The sequence below is a fragment of the Eulemur rufifrons genome, chromosome 1 (genome assembly GCF_041146395.1).
Source record: "Eulemur rufifrons isolate Redbay chromosome 1, OSU_ERuf_1, whole genome shotgun sequence".
Lineage (NCBI taxonomy): Eukaryota > Metazoa > Chordata > Mammalia > Primates > Lemuridae > Eulemur > Eulemur rufifrons.
The window spans coordinates 60504750-60525886 of record NC_090983.1 but is presented as its reverse complement, the minus strand read 5'-3'; the positions used below and the strand labels follow the sequence as shown (position 1 = coordinate 60525886).

Genomic DNA, 21137 nt, shown 5'->3' with positions numbered 1-21137 from the left:
CCTGGCTAATTTTTTCTATTTTTAATAGAGATGGGGTCTCTCTCTTGCTCATGCTGGTCTCCAACTCTTGACCTCAAGCGATCCTCCTGCCTTGGCCTCTCAGAGTGCTAGGATTACAGGCATGAGCCACCACTCCCAGCCTGAAGCCTAACTCTTAATGTGATAGTATTTGGAGATGAGGCCTTAGGATTAGATGAGGGTGGGGCCCTCATATTGGGATTAGCACCCTTATAGGAAAAGATAGCAGAGATCTTGCTGTCTCTCTGCCATGTGAGGACACAGCAGAAAGACTACCCTCTACAAGCCAGGGTAATGCTCTCACCAAAGCCCGACCATGGTGGCACCATGGTCCCTGACTTCCACCCTCCAGAACTACGAGAAAATAAATTTCTGTTGTTTAGCCACTCAGTTTATGGTGTTTTCTTATGGCAGCCTGAGCTGACCAATACAACTATGAGTCAGGATTAAGTTATCTGAAGAGAAACATTAATATAAACATTACAAATATTTATGCTTTCTCTAATTTAAATCCTTTAAAAAAAATAGGGGTTTTGGCCAGGTGCAATGGCTCAGGCCTCTAATCCTAGCACCTTGGGGGGGAGGGGCGAGGTGATAGGATTCTTTGAGGCCAGGAGTTCCAGACCCGCCTGAGCAAGAGTGAGATCCCATCTCTACAAAAAATAAAAAAAAAGTTAGCTGGGTGTGGTGGCGTGCACCTGTAATCCCAGCTACTTGGAAGCTTGAGGCAGGAGGATCGCTTGAGCCCAGGTGCTTGAGGTTGCAGTGAGCTGTGATGATGCCACCACATTCTAGCCCAAGTGACAAAGTGAGACCCTGTCTCAAAAAAAAAAAAGGGGAGAGGGCAGTTATTTTTTTAAAGAAAAGGCTGTATCAAGTACAGTTAGACTAGATATTTCATACTTTCTTCCAAAAAACTGGAGGCATTCTTTCTTTTGGTATTTTCCTGATAAACTGAGAAGTCTATCAGAAGCAAGTACAGTTGAAAATGAAGGAATTTTGCAGAGGAACAATTAGTCAATAGGAAAACATAAATTACATTGGGAACTACATTATCAATTAGAGCTCTCCACCAGGTTTCCTTTTTGCTTTTACTCACAGATACCGTTCATTGAAGACCCAGTATTCCCTCCATTGTGCTAGACATTATGTCTTAAATTAACTTTACTTTGTCTTGTTTAGCATAGAAAAATATTTAAGGTATCATGGAAACTCTCTGACATTTTACTTATTTATTCAGTAAATAAGTATTTATTGTACATTGTGGCAAGCATAAAGCTGTGTAGTTTAGATTAACAGTATACACAGTTTTGAATTTCATGGATGAGTAACATTTTTTAAATAGAGGGAACCAGTATCAATCTGTCAACATTTTACTTGGCCAAATAATATTAAAAACAAATAAATACCACTATCAGTTATCACCATTAGTTCACAAATGGCAGAGCTTTTAACATAAAATAATTAAAGAATATGATCTCAGATGAGAATTAAGAGTGGTTTTCAAAGCAGCTATATTTAGTTCAATTAGATTAAAAACACCCACCATGTCCTTTATTCTTCCCATTTCAGTATAGACTGGTAAAACTTGTTCCTTCCCCCCCCCCATTCAAAATCCCTTTTTTATTCTACTTGGGTTGGCCATTAAAATAAATAAAACTAGTTTAATCTCATCAGCCTTCCAGTGTCCTATTGAAAAATGCATGTTTACTTACCTGCATTTCCTCTTATTTGTCAAATACTAAAGATAAATGACATTTATACAACTTTATATATAGTATGTCATATATAAATATGTATGTGAAGGCCATAAATCAAAGACAAATATAACAATAAAACTTACACGTATGGACCCAATGAAACCATCCTTGTTATTACAATTCCAAGAATCAGAGCTGTCAAAACTGTAGAAATAAGGGAGATCTGCAAAAGAAAATGTAAAGATATTGTCAGTTTAGGATAGTGATTATTTCATTTAAAATATTAGGCCTTTCTCTTTTTTTACTTTGGTAAACTTAATGCGTAGGTTTTTCTATCCAATTCTTTACTAGTTTATTCACTAGATTGGTGTTGATAATCTCAGGCATGTGACTTCTTTTCAGATCATAGTCTTGGTTCTCTCCTCACTCCACTCCCCAAATAGCTGAGCAAGTGTCACATGTGACTATTGTTAAAATCTTACAACATGGCTTTAGACATTTTTAGTGGCTTCCTACATACTATACAATATTGGTGACTTTACATTATGAAAGTAAAAATGAAATTATCCTTTCTTTATTCTTCAGACCCTATGTTAGTGTTGACTTGTGTTTTTTCCCCCCCGTCTATAATTACTTCTTCTACTTGTCTTTATCTTACTTTCTTCCTTCCAACACAACACACATACATTCCCCCTCCCGATATTATTTTTAGGGAGGTGCCTCTGCTTTTTGCTGTCTGCTTTCTAACTCTGTTAGTCTATTTTTCCTACGTGCTTTTGCCTTTTGGTCTATGTCTCTAGGTCTGTTTTGCTTTTTTCTCTCTGTTATGTCAGTGTTTCAATGAGTTAAAATATGCCTAGTCTGCGTGTGCATGTGCTCCATGTACTCATTATGTTATGTCTATGTTTCTAGTCTTAATTTTTTAATGACTAAGCATATTTTGGATTTTTTTTCCTCTGAGTAAGAAAAAAGTAAATATAAAATTGCTCTCATTTCATGTGATTCTGATTAACCTTGTTTTCTGAGTTATTCATTTTTAATTAGAAAGGTGTTTCTACTATGAATCTGCTGATTTGAGAAACAGAGATTAATTAACATGTCCAAGGTCACATAGCTAGAAAGTGGCAGAAAGGGAACTCAAATGCAAAAAGTCTGACTGTAACAGGGCTCCTAACTACTCTGCTTTGCTCATTGGGATATTTATTTAGATATTTCAATATGACACTTTAAAGGGACTTCTAGTGAAAAAATGTTCAAGTATTACTAAGATGCTAGAGTATTTATTAGTACCTTTCTTTTCATGAATGCCTTGCTGTCTGCACTCAGAAGATAACATTAATGTCTACATTGAACATGTGAAATGAAAAATAGTATAATCATCTTAGATAACTCACAAAAAGCACCTTTTGGTACAGTTTTGTTTATTTCTGGGTGACTATTAGGGACAGAGGATGTGGTGGTCAGAATACTTTGAAATATCGTCTCCACCTTCAGCTCTACCTGGAAGGAGGGACTTCATAACTGAATGCATAACATCAAACATCACAGTGAGAAGTAAAATTCAGTCAACTGTTGGAGTTTTCAAGATAAAATATAAAAATATTATATGAATAACTCTTCTTAAAAAAAATTTTTTTTGTCAGAATGCTTGGCATCATGTAGACATAGCACCAAAATATTTTGGGAAAAATACAAACATTTCTTGAGAGAGTGCAAATGAGCTTATGTAGTGAGCTGAATAATTACTTGAGTGCTTTCTTTAGAAAGAGTTCAGTATTCTCTTTAGTAATAAGAATCATAAATATGGGCCAAATTCTCAAAAATTGATCAATCAACACATTGACATTTAAATTCAGTGAATGAAAACCAGGCAAATGGACATTGCAATTTACAAATAAAAGTATGTTAAGCCATTGAAGAGATTCATGCTTGCTTCTTAGTTTAATTTTAAATTGTTTAAACTACCTGCAAAAAAAATTGAACACTTATCCAATACAAGAGACTTGCTTTAAGTATAGTTCTTCATATTTTCTAAATGTAAAGTGTGCTGTCTGTACTAATTGGCTGAAGGGCACACTTACAACTTCCACTAAAACTGTGCAAAAGCAAATTATATAACCAAAACTCATGTATCCCCATAAAATTCTGAAATAAAAAAAATTTTTTTTTAAATGTGCTGACATCAGTTAGGGTATCTACTTTAGAAAAGAAAAAGAAAGAACATATTTAGTTCACACTCATCAAATATTTAACCACCAGTTCCTAGAAACAAGCTAATGATTCAACCACAGTTTACTCTACCATAATCATAAGTAAACTAAAAGAAACTAAAGATGAGTACTGTAACTAAGAGCTTTGCCAAATATAACAATGCAGGTTACCAGGTGCATTTCTGTGCTTATTTAAAATGTAAAAATTACCTTTCCAAGTTTTGCTATATCTCGGTACAAGGATAAAGGCAGAGTAAAGGTAATCGTGGAAATCATAATTATGAAGTGGCGACCAACAAACAAGTTTTCAGGATCAACTAAAACACAATAAATATTATTAAACTTATATAGGTATAAGTAATACATTAGTGGCACAACTAAATAGCCAAGAATTTAATTATAAAAATTACTTAAACATAAATACTACCTCAACAATAATGATTTTGGTTAACAAACTCTATAAAACTATGTAAAAATAGAAATAAATCACAAAAATGTAAATGCAAAATAACTTAAGGTTTAACCTATCTTTCAAATGATGTTATAATATTTTACATTAAAATTATTTTAATAGCCTCCTAATCAGTTCCCATGCTTCTGCCTTCTTTGTCCCCTTAGAGTATATTCTTAACCCACAAACTACAGAAATCTTTTTCAAACATAAAAAACATTATGCTATTTCCTGTCCAAAACCTTATGACAGTAAAACACTTCAAGTAGAAAGAAAGTAAGCTACATGAGGACAGTACATTTTCTAAGGTGTTTTTTTTTAACTTCTGTGTATCAGTAGACTTGAGAAGTAATACCTGAACAAAATTTCAAAACTCAAGGTTTAGATAAAAATATTTAATATATTTCTAATACTTTTGTCAAGAAAGAAGTAAATGGTAGAAGCAATTTTTTAGATATGGCAGAAGTCATAGGGGAGCTGCTGCAACTGGTATACACTGCAGATTCTTGGCTATCATAATGAGCAACTACAAACAGAAAAAATACTTTTATTTTTATTTCTATTCTTAAAATAAATTTCATATACATATATATACATACATATACATATATATAATCAAATAGAAACAGAAGTTTTAAACATAAGATGAAACACAAGGATTTATGTATTTTAAAAGCTGTGCTACAAAAAAACTATTAGAACTGATAAAATAAATTCAGTAAAGTTGCAGGATACAAAATCAACATACAAAAATTAGTAGCATTTTTATATGCCAACATCAACAAGAAAGTAATCCCATTTACAATAGCTACAAATAAAATAAAATACCTGGGAATAAACTTAACCAAAGAAGTGAAAGATCTTTACAATGAAAATTATAAAACACTGACAAAAGAAATTGAAGAGGACACAAAAAAAGAGAAAGATACTCCATGCTCCTGGATTGGAAAACTCAATATTGTTAAAATATCCCCATACTACCCAAAGCAATCTATAGATCCAATGTAATTCCCATCAAATACCAATGACATTCTTCCAGAAATAGAAAAAGTAATCCTAAAATTTATATGGAACCACAAAACACTCAGAATAGCCAAAGCCATCCTGAGCAAAAAGAACAACACCATAGGGATCACATCACTTAACCTCAAATTGCACCACAGAGCTGTAGTAACCAAAACAGCATGGTGCTTCCATAAAAAGAGACACACAGACCAACAGAACAGAATAGAGAATCCAAAAATAAATCCACACATCTATGGTGAACTTATCTTCTACAAAGGTGCCAAGAACATACAGTGGGGAAAGGACAGTCTCTTCAATAAATGATGCTGGGAAAACTGTATTTCCATATGCAGAAGAATGAAACTAGACTCTTATCTCTCACAATATACAAAAATCAAATCAAAATGGATTAAAGATGTCAATCTGAGACCTGAAACTATGAAACTACTAAAAGAAAACATTGGAGAAACTCTTCAGGACACTAGTCTGGGCAATGATTTCTTGATTAAAACCCCCAAAGCATAGGTAAGCAAAGCAAAATTATACAAATGGGATCACATCAAGCTAAAAAGCTTCCTTTTTTTTTGAGACAGAGTCTCACTCTGTTGCCTAGGCTAGAGTGCCATGGCATCAGCCTAGCTCACAGCAACCTCAAACTCCTGGGCTCGAGTAATCCTCCTGCCTCAGCCTCCCTAGTAGCTGGGACTACAGGCATGCACCACCATGCTCGGCTAATTTTTTCTGTATTTTCCTATATTTTTAGTTGTCCATATAATTTCTTTGTATTTTTAGTAGAGACAGGGTCTCGCTCTTGCTCAGGCTGGTAAAAAGCTTCTTTCTGCACAGCAAAGGAAACAACCAAGGAAGGGAAGCGACAACCCACAGAATGGGAGAAAATATTTGCAAATTACCCATCTGACAAGGGATTAATAGCTAGAATATATCAGGAGCTCCAACAACTCAATAGGAAAAAAAATCAAATAATCTGATTGAAAAATGGGCAAAGGATAGGAATAGACATTTCTCAAAACAAGAGACATATAAATGGCCAACAGGTATATGAAAAAATGCTCAACATCACTGGTTATCAGAGAAATACAAATTAAAACTACAGTAAGATATCATCTCACCTCAGTTAAAAAGGCTTTTTTACCTAAAAGACAGGCAATAACGGATGCTGATAAGGATATGTGTTTCTTGCTATTAATATATGACCTATCTTTTAAAAAGTATTTCTTGATGATTATAAAATCAATAACCAGGAAAGAGTTTTCAAGGGAACCTTTAGCTTCATCTATAATATTTTATTTTTATAAAGAGTATAGATTCAGGCTGGGCGTGGTGGCTCACGCCTGTAATCCTAGCACTTTGGGAGGCCGAGGTGGGAGGATCGCTTTAGCTCAGGAGTTCAAGACCAGCCTGAGCAAGAACAAGACCCTGTCTCTACTAAAAATAGAAAAAATTAGCCTGGCATGGTGGCGCATGCCTGTAGTCCCAGCTACTCAGGAGGCTGAGGCAGGAGGATCACTTGAGCCCAGGAATTTGAGGTCGCAATGAGCTATGATGATGCCACTGCACTCTAATCAGGGTGACAGAGCAAGACTCTGTCTCAAAAAAAAAAAAGATAATCACAGTTTATGTGTGAATATATTTATTTATTATTTTTCTTATATATGCAAATAGAGAATTTACATAATGTAGATCATATTGTATTATAGTAATATATTCTGTCCATTTTCCCTTAGCATTCTATTCACTCACATGATCTCAGTTTGTGCAATCATGATTTAGAGGTTGGGGGCAGGACAGAAGCTACAGACAGCTCAAGGTGTAACAATAACAACAGCTAACGGTATTGGGTAAGCCTGCTATGTGGTAGGCACTGTCTGTTCATACAACAGTTCTATGAGGCAGGTGATATTCTAATTCCTAACTTAGAGATGAGGAGACTGGAACTCAGAGAGGGCAACTAACCTTTTCAAGGTCACACAACTACTAAGTAGTGGGTCTGTGATTTGATAGCCAAGTTTCCTGGATCTCAGCTTCCACTAAACCCTGTGAGAGGAATAGTTGCAATTTCCAGTTCTAGGTTTTGTTTCATTTTGTTTTGTATGTCTCTAGAATGAGTGATTCAAGCACTAAGGGGAAAGGTGTTTTTCTGATCAACTATAGTAACAACTATAGAGTTAGGTCTCAATGAAATGGAATCACGTAGCTTGGATAAAAAGCTCTTCAAAGAAAAAAGATTCATGATCTCTGAATTATTCTAATAAGGACGACATGGTGAAAAGTTGAACAAGGAGTGAGGTTGTGGCACATGTTGTAAAGGTCTGCCTGAGAATGTTCATAGCAGCTTTTTTGTAATCACCCCAAATTGGAAACAACACAAATGTCCCTCAGCTGGGTGACAGATGTACTATTGTATATCCATAAAATGGAATGCTTCTCAGCAATATTTTTTTTTTCAAAAAAGAGCAAACTACTGATATACCTAAAGACATAGATGAATCCCAAATTCACCTTTCAAAGTAAAAGAAGCCAGAATTGAAAAAGCTACATGTATGACGACATTTACCTGACATTCTGGAAAAAGCAAAACTATGGGGTGCGGAATCTGATCAGTGGTTTCCGGAGGCTGAAGATAAGGGAAGGTTTGACTACAAAGGGAAATGGGGAAAATTGGGGGGAGTGATGGAATTGTTTTGTATTTTGATTGTGCCTGGAGTTATATGACTATATGCATTTGTCAAAACTCACAGAATAGGCTGGGCGCGGTGGCTCACGCCTGTAATCCTAGCACTCTGAGAGGCCGAGGCGGGTGGATCGCTCGAGGTCAGGAGTTTGAGACCAGCCTGAGCAAGAGCAAGACCTCCGTCTCTACTAAAAATAGAAAGAAATTATATGGCCAACTAAAAATCTATATAGAAAAAATGAGCCGGACATAATAGTGCATGCCTGTAGTCCCAGCTACTCGGGAGGCTGAGGCGGTAGGATCGCTTAAGCCCAGGAGTCTGAGGTTGCTGTGAGCTAAGCTGACGCCACGGCACTCACTCTAGCCTGGTCAACAAAGCGAGACTCTGTCTCAAAAAAAAAAAAAAAAAACCTCAAGAATATACATTTAAAAAGGTTAATTTTACTGTATTAAATTATACCTTAATACAAATAATGTAGAAAACACCTTGCTTAAGAAATGTAGTATACATAGTACATTAGAATATGTCACTACAGAGAGCTGGTGATATAATACATTAAGACATTTAAAATATAAAGTATTCTAAGTATATAAATAGTAATAATATTTTTTGAAACAGCTGAATAAGAACTAAATTATTTATAAAAGTAAATAAAAACTTTGAGATCACAATGGATCATGGGAATTGTGAGATATCTGAAGTAATTCAACTCCTCCACTTTCAAACATTTTATTCATAAATTATTATGAGCCATATTACCTATAAATAACTTTATAAAATAAATATATTTAAATCCTCAAAAAAAATTTTGACTTACCGCCTGGGATTCTTTGAAAAACTTTGCCCAAAGTATCTCCAGCTATTATGTTGTAACTTATCATGGCTAAAAACATAATTAAAATAATACAGTCACCAAAAAGCCATCACATGTTTTATCCTGAATATTTTAAAAGTGATTCATTATTGCTTTCAAAATACGGCCATAATCCTACTACTTTCAAATATACATTATGATTACCAATTTGCACAGCCTTAAAAATAACTAGGCAACAGATTTACAGCAGAGTATCAATTGTATTACAATAAGGTCTTCACTTTACATATTGATTCATCTCAGAACACCTTAAATAGCGAGTTTTGATAGTCATATAAAATGCAATTTATTTTGTTGTTAAAATTCAGTTTCCAAACACTTTTTTAGAAACACATGTACCACTTAAAGTGAGGAATAATAATAGAAAATTTTGAAGTCACCAAAATATCCCCTTAATTGGAAAAGTAAGACTTTTTTGGGAAATACATTCTTAGCTTTTTGTGGAGACATGGAATTAGTGGTTTGAACAATAACTTCTGTAGTACTGACTTAAAAAATGAAGTCGATTTGGCCACTGGTGAATAGTAACATTTTATTTATTTAAGAATTGCTAGGTGGCCAGGTGCAGTGGCTCATGCCTATAATCTCAGCATTTTGGGAGGCCAAGGCAGGAGGATCCCTTTAGGCCTGGAGTTCCAGATCAGCCTGGCTGACATAGTAAGACCCTGTCTCTACAAAAAAATAGAAAAATGAGCTGGACAGGTGGCATGCACTCCTGTGGTCCTAGCTATTAAGGAGGCTGAGGCAGGCTGTGAGCCTAGGAGTGCAAGGCTGCAGTGAGCCATGATCAGGCCACTGCAGTCTCTCCAACCTGGGGGAGAGAGTAAGACCCTGTCTCAAAAGATAAAAAAAAAGAAAGAAAAGAAAAAAAAAATTAAGTGGACTATATTTTCAACATTATGGTAAAAACTTTAAATAGTATACTGATCTAGTACATGGCTTCCACAAATCCTTAGGGTAAAAAAAAATATATGTATTAAGCCTTAGAAGAAATCTGTTATTTCTCTGATCTACTTTTAATCCCAGATCATTCTATTTTTTACCAGATAAGGAAAACCCAAACATTAACTCAATGAACATAACCCTGATTTTATTTAAAAGAAATACTCAGAAAATAAATCAAAAGGATCAGAAAATAAGGAAAAAAATGGTTAAAGAAATAAACATTTAATTTGGAAGATATTTCAACTGCTAATATTATTTCATGGCTATTTAATAACCATTAAAACTATTTTATTCAGAAATAACTATATATTTATGCCAATACTTACAATATGCATCTTCACAATCATCTTACCTATAAAAGGATACAAAAACTGAAGAACTGAGAGGAGGAGATACCCTGGAAATCCAAAGGTTTTATTGACCAAAGACTGGTAGGTATCTGTTCCAGAGAGGGCCCCTCCTTTAATCAATAAAACAAGGGAAAAATCTGCAGCAAAAATAACAAACAAATGTCAATTCCATTTAATACAAAGATTTTTCATGTTTTGACTTAATTACCACTGAGTAAAAGGGAAATTTTAAAGGAATGTTTAATTTAATACTACAGTATTACCATGACAAGCCTTTCTTATCATACAACGTTAACTTTCATGAAACTGTAACATTTCCAGTTATTTATTTTTCAATCAAGAGGCAAATATACTTAAAATATCCATGTAAAGAAATAGACAGAAGAGAAAACACAGGCCAGAGACAAAGTGCCAATGTTCCATCTTACTTTCCTGACCTAATCAATGCAGCAACTGTTATCAGCTTGGAACTCACTTGTCCACAGAATACATTTATAGGTAATCAAATATTTCAAAGGTATTTGATGTGTGAAAGCTGAGAATGAAAAATGCTGTAAGGATTTAGAAAATAATAGATTTAGGAGAATCAGAGTATTTGTTTTATAACAAAATAAAATTAATTAACTTTATTTTATAGTTATGTTTAAGAGAGCACGCTAAGAATGTTTTTGGTTGAAATTTACATTTTAGGAATTTCAGTTCCAATTTAGAATTGAAGTTCAAGATAAAAGTATGCATAAATTATATAATTAAAAGTTAATCTCTCTCTTTTTTCATTTAACTCAATGGTTTTTTTTTTTTTTTTTTTTTGGAAAGACACTGCAGTTGCTTTGGATGCACAGCTATGTGCAAAGTGTGCTGCTTGCTCTTTTTTCTCTCTCTCATGCTTCCAACATAGTGATTTCTTTTTATCCTTTAAGAAATTTGGAAAGGCATTAAAATACAAATCTTTGAAATATAAATTTCACCTTGTTTCCCTTCCACATCAGTGAAACTTCTTTCAGCAACTTTATCAATGATCTCCACGTTGATAAATCCAATTGACACTTTCTTTCTTTCTTTCTTTTTTTTTTTTTTTTTTTTTTGGCTGTTTACCACTCCCATTTTTCTCAACTGTCCTCCCTTGGCCTTTACAACATCACTTTCTCTTGGTTTTCCTCCTTTCTACCTTTTTGGTCATTTACAGTCAATTTTTCACCAGTGTCTTTTACTGTGCTTAAACCCTGGATTCTTGGACTATTTTTTCAGTCTTCCAGATGTCCCACTATGATCTCATTCATGCCTGTGTTTTCAATTTTCATACAGATGTTAGTAACCCCTAAATTTGTGTTTCTAGCTCAGATCTCTTCAAAACTCCAGACTTCTACAACTAGCTGCATAATAAATATTTCACCTCAGACATTTCGCAGGCATCTCAATTTAAAAATGTCTAAATACTAATTTGTGTATTTGACCTATAACTTGATTCTTCCTCCATATTGGTTCCATCTGTGAATAGTATCAAGGAAAACTTGAGAATTGCCCTAGACTTCTCATTATCTCATTACTTTCTATATTCCTTTGGTAACCAAGTCCATTAACTATGTACTGTTAAGTATTGAAATGTATTTCCTAATTTCTGATCTCTAACTTGCTTTATTTGACCCTGATAATTTCTTGTCTGGATTACTGCAATAACTCCTAACAGTTATTCCATTCAGAAATCTGGCCTTCCACCAAGACACTTTTGACATCACCTCTCTACCAAGACATTCTGAACATTTCTCCTCCACCAGGTGGATCTGACCATAAATCACCACAAATCAAATCATGTTTTCTGCTTAAAATCCTCCAGGGAGAGGTCTACTAAAAGCTTTGGATTAAAATAAACTCATTTTCATGAAGGAGAAAAAATTATTTATTAGCTGTGTGATCTGGGGCGAGAGACTTGACTTTTCTGAGCTCATCTTTAAGAAAGGCAATGCACCATCTTTGAAGAATGGTGTGCAAATTATGGTGTTTAAGTGTCTACCACAATGCCTGGTGTGTTATAGAGGCTAAATGAATGAGAAGTTATGCTATTTTTACTTATTTTTGACAAGCTGCATGTGGTGGAAAAAGAATAATATTTGGACTCTGGTAATAACGAAAGCAACCACAAAATACTAGCAAATGTTTTCACAACACTTTTTGGCATGCCATGTCTTTCCCCAAATGCATTACATATATTAACTTGTGTAATATTCACAATAACCCAAGGTAGGTGCTATTGTAATATTATGCCCATTTAACAGATGAGAAAAGTGAGGCACAGAAGGTTGAGTAAATCAATCTCCACAGAGCCAGTAATGGAAGGATCAGGACTCAGGCCCTAGTAGTCTAGCCCCAGAATCCATGCACTTATTCAAAATCCACCAGTACCTGCAGACTTTGTGTAAGCCATTTTAACCTAGGAAAGTCTCAATTTTCTCCTCCATAAAAGAAAAACATGAGTACAACCTAATGAAGTCAGAAAGATTTAATATCATGGCTGCATTATGCTTAGCATCTAGCTCAGGGAATGGTAATGATTATCATTACATGAAAGCCTTCGTATCTGCCTTTGCAAACCTCTCTAACTTCCCCTTTCTCCACTTGCAAACATCAACCCTACACTTTAGCCAGCCTGAATCACTCGTTCATTTCCTCTTTGCATTTCCACATTTCCACATTTCCATCTGCTTAGGGTACCCTTCTGTTTTTTCTGCTAACTCACATTTTTTCATAAACACTCAGTGGAGGTGTCTCCTCTTCTCCATTACATTCCTGCTCCTTTGAGGCTGAGTTAAATGCCAGTGTCCCTGTCATAATGCACATATTTTTATTATGGTAGTTTTCATGCAGTATTATAATTTTGTGTTTATTGTCTGTCTGAAACTTTATATTGTGAGCTTCATAAAGGCAGGGATAATGTTCTTCATTGTTATGTCTGGTACACTGGTGATGCGTATATATTTGTCAAATGAATCAGTGGTCAATATGGAGGTTTGCTAGATGTCTATCTACCTGATTCTAATTTAATGCGACAAGTGGCCTAATAAATAGATTTTACAATATTCTGCAAACACAAAGGACATAGCAATTAATTTGACTTCCTTTGCTTAAAATTGAGAATTGCTTCAGAGGAGTTGGATACTGCTTTGAAGGATGCACAGAATTTCACCAGGTAGAGAAGAAAAGGAATATCAAGGAGAAGATATCAACAGGAAGATGTTGTGAAAGCATATTCTACCTGGGGGAATGGAATAGTCCATAATGGCTAAAGATAAGATCTGCATGTGACAGTGTTGATGACAGGGTGAGAGAGAGGTTAGAGTAATTGGAGATGAGGCTAAAAATGCAGACCGTGGCCAAACTATGAAGAAATATGATTGTAATAATTTTTCTTGTTGTAATCATAGAGTATCATAATTTTTTTGATTAGAGGAGTTATGGAGATGAGGCCAAGGTTTTATAAAGCTAACTTGTCCCAATATTGAGGACAGATGAGAAAGTAGACAGATGCTAGAGGCAGGAAAAACAAACAGCAACTTATTTGCCAAGGAAGAGAACCAATGACAACTTGTGTCACAGAAAGGAAGCAACCAGTTTCATAGATGCTGTGAAGGTTTGGTGAAGAATTGTATGCCTAAAATGAGAACACTCAGCATTTAATAAAAGTTCAAATTGTACTGTTTAAAGTTAACAATGTGTTAAGAATTTAGTCAATAATAAATGTAAATATTTTCATCTGCTTATATAAAATATAGGTGGCAAGTATATTCCCTTAAAAGTATTAGTAATCTCAAATATCAACAACTATAACATTTTGATCTCCCTTTAAATATATTATATGCAAATTTTTAAATAATCCATGAATGAATCGATGTTATTTAACAGGAGAATTTTCTTTAAAGCCATTTTTATGCTTGTATTGGTTTTCCTCCTACCTTTTTGGCCATTTATAGTCAATTTTTCACCAGTAAAAAAATCATTTTACTCTGATCAACAAATATAAAAATCTCAAAGCAAATCAAAATTATTTGTTGTAAATATTTATAATCCTTTTTGCTCCCCCAAATTAATACTCTATCCTACATGTAGATTTAGCTCTAAATGAATCAGCCTATACATTTTTTTGCTTTTGTGTGGTCATCTTTATATATCAAAATTATTTATGCATTTGGGTCATGCAAGTAAATTAATGAGTCATTTCCACTGATTAGTAAATTTGTACTATGTGACTTTGCAAAGGACTGCTCATAGTTATTGTTATAGGTTTATCTATATGCACTCGTCAAAAAAGTTACTCACATTATGATTTATTTATGTATAATATTATTTGGCTTTAGTAAACTGTTCATTCTCTTCAAGTTCTGAATTCTCAGATGATATATATATTTTAATTTTTTCTATTTATTGGTTTACAATGTGTGTAAATGTTTACAACACGCTTAAATAAGCCATGGTGATTATGTCTGGGTGGAAGTTAATGATTTGTCAGTGCTGATTGACTGGGAAACAGGAAATTAAAAGACGACAAGTGTAAATCCTTTGAATGGGATTTTTGGGTAATAAATGCTCTAATAAATAGAATGCAGCTTTTTAAACATCAGTAACTCTTAATAAGCACAAAGTTATGGATCCCATGCACTAAGTTATGGTTCTTAAGCTCCAAATTAAGAGCTGTGGAAACTAGAAGCAGCTTAGGTCTAGAGGGTGGGGGTGCTGGAAGGAAGGAAGGGAGGAAAGGAGTTCAAGGCCTCCGTAGCTTTGAATCTGATATCCATCACATGCTTTACAGTCTCTTCCTCAGCCTGAGGAAAAATAGCAGAGTTATAGGCTGGTCTTGGAAGCCTGAGATTTTATGAAGCATGGCATCTTGGTCAGGGTCTCCAGAAGCAGAGCTGAGGCAGAGATTCTTAGGCAAGGGATTTATGGATGGAGTGCTCTCGGGAGAAGGGGAGTGAGAGGCTAGGACAGGGGAAACAGCTCAGCAAGTACTGCCGTGGTGGACTCTAGAGCTCCAGCTGCCCCACACAGTGGTCCCTGGTGAAGGCAAGGAGTTCAGCCTTTGGCTTCCTATCAGTCAGGCACTGGCTGAAGCCTATGGGGAAATGGGGGCTGGGGGTCATCACCTCAGGGGAAGGCAGCTCCCTAGAGGCCCAGGCTGACACTCCAGAGCAGGGTGCACCTGAGGTGTTTTGCACTAGCTGATAAAGGGCACTGGGCCACCACAGCAGCAACCCTGGCAGTGGGTGTCTATCTGTGATCACTGTCTCTTTCACAGTGGTCCTAAGGCAGAGGAAAGATGTTGTGTTTGTCATAAGGGGAGCTGGTGGGATGACAGGGCAGGCATGAGGACAGCAGGAGGAGGAGATGATTATGAGTTGAAAAGCCCATATTGAGATGAAAGAGTGGCAAAAGGTGAGTATGAATGAACGGGGTCCATGAAGAGAAGGAAGCAGAAGAGAAGATGTGCTGCAGAAACTCTTCGTTGCTGCCTTTAAAGAGAGTGGCAGGCAGGGAGCACAGCCAGGCACTAGCGAGGCAGGTAGGGGTGGCGAACCAGCCACCTGCACAAACACAGCTGAAAAAAGTTGTTCATTCACATGCACCTGCCCATGCAGCCCTGCTGTCTGCACTTTCAGAGCACATCCTCTCTTAGCCTTCACCAATTTTTAAAATGACTCCCCCATCTGCCACTTTCTGCATGAAGTGAAAAAAGGCACATGAAAAGGATTTAGGCTTTGTAATATATAATGCTCTTCTACTTTTTCTAATCTGTTTAAAGGATTAGTAAGAAAAGTAAATCTCTTCAGACATAAATGCTTAAATTCTTTAGAATTCTTTGATGCACTTTTTAATTAACTAGGCAAATCTACTGCAGGGTATATGTGGGTGTGTGTGTAAAGCAGTCATTGCAAAATTTAAGTTGTGGGAATAAGAACTTATATAGTATTTTACCTGAAATATATGAAACCCAGAATAAAAGCAATATTCCCAAAGGAAACCCAGCTTGCTTCATTGAATAAGGCAATCCTGGAAAAAAACAAAATGCCCCACCCCTCACATTAATATGACTGCTAGAATACAGAAGTTTCCCCCCAATTTCTGCATGTCATAGGTAAATTTACAATGACATATTTGTTAAGTTGTGCATAGAACAGTATAAAAATTAAATGTTAGCATATTAGTACTTATTTCAGAATAAAATGTTGTTAAGTTAGGGACAGGTCAAGAAAGCAAGTTTATGAGGTGAAGGAATAAGAAAGCAACAAATAAAAAATAGATGCCAGTTCACACAAATAATGCATACTTCAGGGTAAGGGTGACATATGCTCTAGAATATGTGGAGAGTAATGACTCCAAATCCTTCCTCACGTGCTGGCCAGGAGAGCAGAGGTGATCGTAAGGAGCATAGAGGGTTATGGAATATTAAGAAAGACAGACTCTGGAATCAAAAGGGGGCAATCATGCAGGAAAAAGGAGAGAAAAATGAGAAGACAAAAGTATTTCATATAAAGCTCAAGGAATATATGAAATTATTTTTTATGATATTGGGGAATGGACCATTTTAGATTATGGATAATAAAATACTTAAAACAAATATAGTTAAAATATTTCACCCCAGAATTTTTCTTCTCTGAAAAATTTTGCCTTTAAACCAAAACCAAAAAAAACACAAAACAACAACAACAACAACAAAAAACCATGCTGCTGAACATAATTAAGTGGTAATTTTGAATGTTGCTGACATGGATCAGCTTAAAGTGCTCACAACAGGAATTAGCTCTAGAATTCTTGCAAGTAGAGCTGCCCACACCATGGCATGTGGATGCATAATTTTAAACAAGTCTTTACCTCTGCTTGCTTCAGCTGTACCTCAGGTAGCTCCATTTCATGTATTATTTGAAAAATAATGTCTGTATATGGAAAAATGTAAAAATCAAGCAGCATATCTGTTTGTGTAGAGAAAAGTAACTCAATCCAGATAAACGTTCACTTTTCACAAGATGATGACAGAGACTAACATGTCAAAACTTTGTAGTAAAATGTTATATTCTCAATCAACATTAAAGTTGGCAGGATTGTGTTTGGTCTTTGCCTTTTCTGAAATGGAATGTTTCTAAATAACAAAAAGAATAATCATCACTGAAAAACAAAACCCCTGCTTTTTGTGCTTTAATATAATGCACATTTAATTTTTTTTCCAGAATTTTTCCCTTGCCTCTAATAAATTGGTATAATGTGAGCCGTTCAATTCTTTTAATTTGAATTGTTTGGCTATTTTGTTAAAAAATCATATGCATTTTCAATGAACAAATTTATGTTATTGACCAAATAATATTTTAAAATAATATATCATAATAAGTTTGTACAGTAAAATTTAACATTGTATAGTTAGAAAATATTGCATGAATTTTTTTTTTACAAGATGGATATATTTTCACATTAAACTTTTGCAACTCCAATTTTACAAATATCTTGAGGATTTATACTTCTAGAAGGTCATAAAAAGATGATTCAAATAACGGTGGCCACTTTAGTAAGAGGAAAACAGTAAATTAAGTAACACTAACAATTGACCACACAGTCTATGAAAAAAGATTTCGCATCATCCATACGCTGCTCCACCCTAATCTACTGCATGTGGAGGATGCACTCAACTGTAGAAAGTGTATGAATTACAACCTTATCTTCAGCATAAAAGAGATGGATGCTTATTGTTATATTGGGGGAAAGAAGGAAAGCTTTTATGGAAGAAAATTATCAATTTTCTCATTTAAGATTTTTTTCCCTTTAAAATTAATCAATGAACTGTAGCAGCAATATGAGTCTAAATTTCGCCTTTTCACTTAAAATTAAAAACAAAATAAAACACAAGACACTTACCTATTATACCAGATCCTATAATCGAGTTGACAACATTAAAAACAGCAGCAGACTGACAAGTTTTCCTTTTATACTCATGTTCAGAAACGAGGGTTTCTCTGTCATTTAGATCTCTCTATTTTAATAGAGAAAATGTTAATTAAACAAATATTTTCTAGTTCAAAACATTAGAAAAGTGGCAGAAAAATAGGCAATGCAGGATACTAACACGATATTAGTAATAAGTAATGTCAATAGTGATAATAAAATAATGCTGAGATTATAAGGAATAACAATAATAGCTAGACATTCAACAGAGTTTTGTAAGCAAACTCCATCCTAAAATATTCCAGTTACAGCTGCTCTAATTGCTGCGTGGGACCCCAGATTGCAGGATCTGTTAGGAACTCAAAGATGTGATTTTGTGAAATTAAAGAGTTATACTGAAAAGTGCCTACCACGGCAAAGGGGAGTCAGATTAAAGTAAAACTTTTTCTCTCAGAAACTCCGTGGTGCTAAACCAAGACTCCAGGTAAAGAAAGGCAGCTGACCTGTTGTAAGGTGAATTAACTGGCTTCAGAGCCTGCCCCGGTCGCCAGTTTACCTGCGGCGGGATGACAAGCTGCTGGCCCTGGTAGCCCATGGCTGCGCGGTGGTCCTGAGCAGGTGGCAGGTTCTGGGGCCGGGCACCCGGCTCTCACCTGGCCGGCTTCCTCCTCGGCCACCTCGCACACACCCCGCGCGTCCAGGCAGCTGGAGGCAGCCGGCTCCGTCAGAGCCCCTGGCCCCCCTGGCGAGCCAGGCGGGCTGCAGACCCAATATCTCTGGGCTGTCGCAGCCTGGGGCAGTTTCCCACCGGAGTTTGTCCAGCCCAACGTACTGTTCCTCCGGATGCCGAGATACTGCAGGAGGTTTCTGATCTGGGCAGCCCTCTCTCCTCCTACCCCGCCTTTTTGCCCCCTCCCTCCCCCCACCCCGGGAACACAAAGAACTACTCTTCTCCAAAGCTGCGAAGTACAATTTGTTCCACCCACAGTGCCCTACCCAGATCCTACAAAGAGTTACGATGGACTCCTTTTAGTCCGTCCGTGAGTTGGCGCTGCTCTTTCGTCTGCCCAGGTAAGAACGCGGCAGCACCCTTGCTCCTACAGAGCATCTCTTCTCCTCCTCCCTACACCTCTTCTATGGCAGCGATGAGAGATGAAAATTTAGGACTTTCATTTTAAATGGAAATTGGAGGACTCATAAGAAAACAAACAAACAAACAAACAAACAAAAAATCCAAAAACCCAAAAAACTTTCCTAGGGTTTTAGCAAACTTGATTCCTCAGCATGCTTTGGTCAAATGCTTCCCGGTAACTTTTCAGAAAAGGAGACTTAGAGAAAAGGAAGACAGATTGATACTGGATTCCGGAAATGAACCTTAGAAACGGGAAGAGGAGTACAAGGGGTTGGGGAAGAGAAGGCACCTAGAGTATCTGAGCTAGAAAGAATCTTAAATGACCATCTATTCACCTCTCTAATATTACAGATGATGAAACTGAGGCCCAGAGAGTATTCAATCACCAAGAGACAGAATTCCTAAGAGAACAGTTTCACGGGCAATAAGAGTGGTAATATGGCATTATACATATCAAATTCAGCCCTCCCTCAGTATCTGCAGGGGATTGGTTCTGGGACCCCTGCAGATACCAAAATCCATGGACGCTCAAGTTTCTCATATAAAATGGCATATTTGCATATAACCTACACACATCTTCCAATACACTTTTAATCATCTCTAGATTATTATTACTTAATACAATGTAAATACTATTAAATAGGTGTTACTCTGTATTTTTAAGGAAATAATGAAAAAGAAATGAAGGAAAAAAGTCTGTACATATTCAGTGCATACTCAACCATCGTGGGCCTAGCACCATTTTCAATCCAGGGTTGGTTGATTTTGTGGATGTAGAACTGGGTATACGGAGGCCAACTGTACCTGATTAAAGAGCTTCTGTTTCATAAACATTTCCTTAAAATTATGAAAAATTTTAAAAACTGTGGGAAAACTAAAGGGTTGTAAAATAAAGTTTATATACTCTCCACCATCAAATTGAGAAATGTTAACATTTTGTCATATTTTCTTCAAATTGTAAAAATAAATATTTCATGTCACAATAGAAACCCCTTTGTCCTCCTCCATTTCTTTTTTTCTTCCCTTTATCCCTAGAATCATCCAATTCATGAAGTTAGTGTGTTTCTTTTTTACCCATGATTTATATTTTAATTCATTCACTTGTAGCCGAAAGCAATGTATAACAGTGACTTGTGTTTTCAAGATTTACAAAAATGGCTCTATATTTCACAAGTTATTTTTCCACTGGCATTTTTTTTTTTTTTTTTTTTGTAGTAAAGATGGGGTCTCACTATGTTGCCTAAACTGGTCTTGACTTCCTGGCCTCAAGCGATCCTCCCAGCTCAGCCTCCAAAGTGCTGGGGTTACAGGGGTGAGCTACCACACCTGGCCACCACTGGCATTTTTGTTTGTTTCAAGATGTATGATGTTAGATATATGCAGATGCAGTTTATTCATTCTGTCTAACACAGTTCAGTCAGCCATAGCCCTACTGAAAGATATTAAGGTTGTTTCTCACTTTTACACTCTTCTAGAGCAAATACGTGACTTTATCTAGAGGTAGAACTGTGAGGTAGCAGGCCATGCACATTTCCAACTTCACTAAATATTTCTAAATCACTCTGCAAATTGATAATATGAATTATACTTCTACCAGCAGAGGTGGAGTCCTGTTTTTCTGCATTATCAGTAACAACAGGACTTAATTTCTTTTTTAAAGTTTTTTTTTGTTCTAGGTGGCTTTTAAAATGGCATTATTAAAATGTATAATTATTGTATAAATTTGCATTATCCTAATCTAGATTGAGGTGGATAATCTTTTCACATATTAATTATTTGTATTGTCCTCTTTGTGAATTACATTTTATATCCTTTGGTCATTTATTTGGTTGTTAGTCT

General features: G+C 35.8%; 1 protein-coding gene across 3 annotated transcripts in view; it reads right to left on the bottom strand.

Moving 5' to 3' along the window:
• Positions 1 to 18791, bottom strand: part of SLC38A11 (solute carrier family 38 member 11) — a 55397-nt gene extending 36606 nt beyond the window's left edge. The window contains exons 1-7 of one of the 3 annotated variants that reach the window (XM_069471964.1): positions 18723 to 18761; positions 18140 to 18254; positions 16211 to 16285; positions 10249 to 10383; positions 8895 to 8960; positions 4139 to 4245; positions 1862 to 1941 (exon numbers count right to left, since the gene is read on the bottom strand). In XM_069471964.1, the coding sequence (XP_069328065.1) occupies positions 1862 to 1941; positions 4139 to 4245; positions 8895 to 8960; positions 10249 to 10383; positions 16211 to 16285; positions 18140 to 18254; positions 18723 to 18761 (617 nt within the window). Of the gene's footprint in view, positions 1 to 1861; positions 1942 to 4138; positions 4246 to 8894; positions 8961 to 10248; positions 10384 to 16210; positions 16286 to 18139; positions 18255 to 18722 lie in introns of those variants that run through there. The other 2 variants (XM_069471975.1, XM_069471970.1) reach the window with 2 other exon arrangements.
• Between the last annotated feature and the right edge of the window lie 2346 nt (positions 18792 to 21137).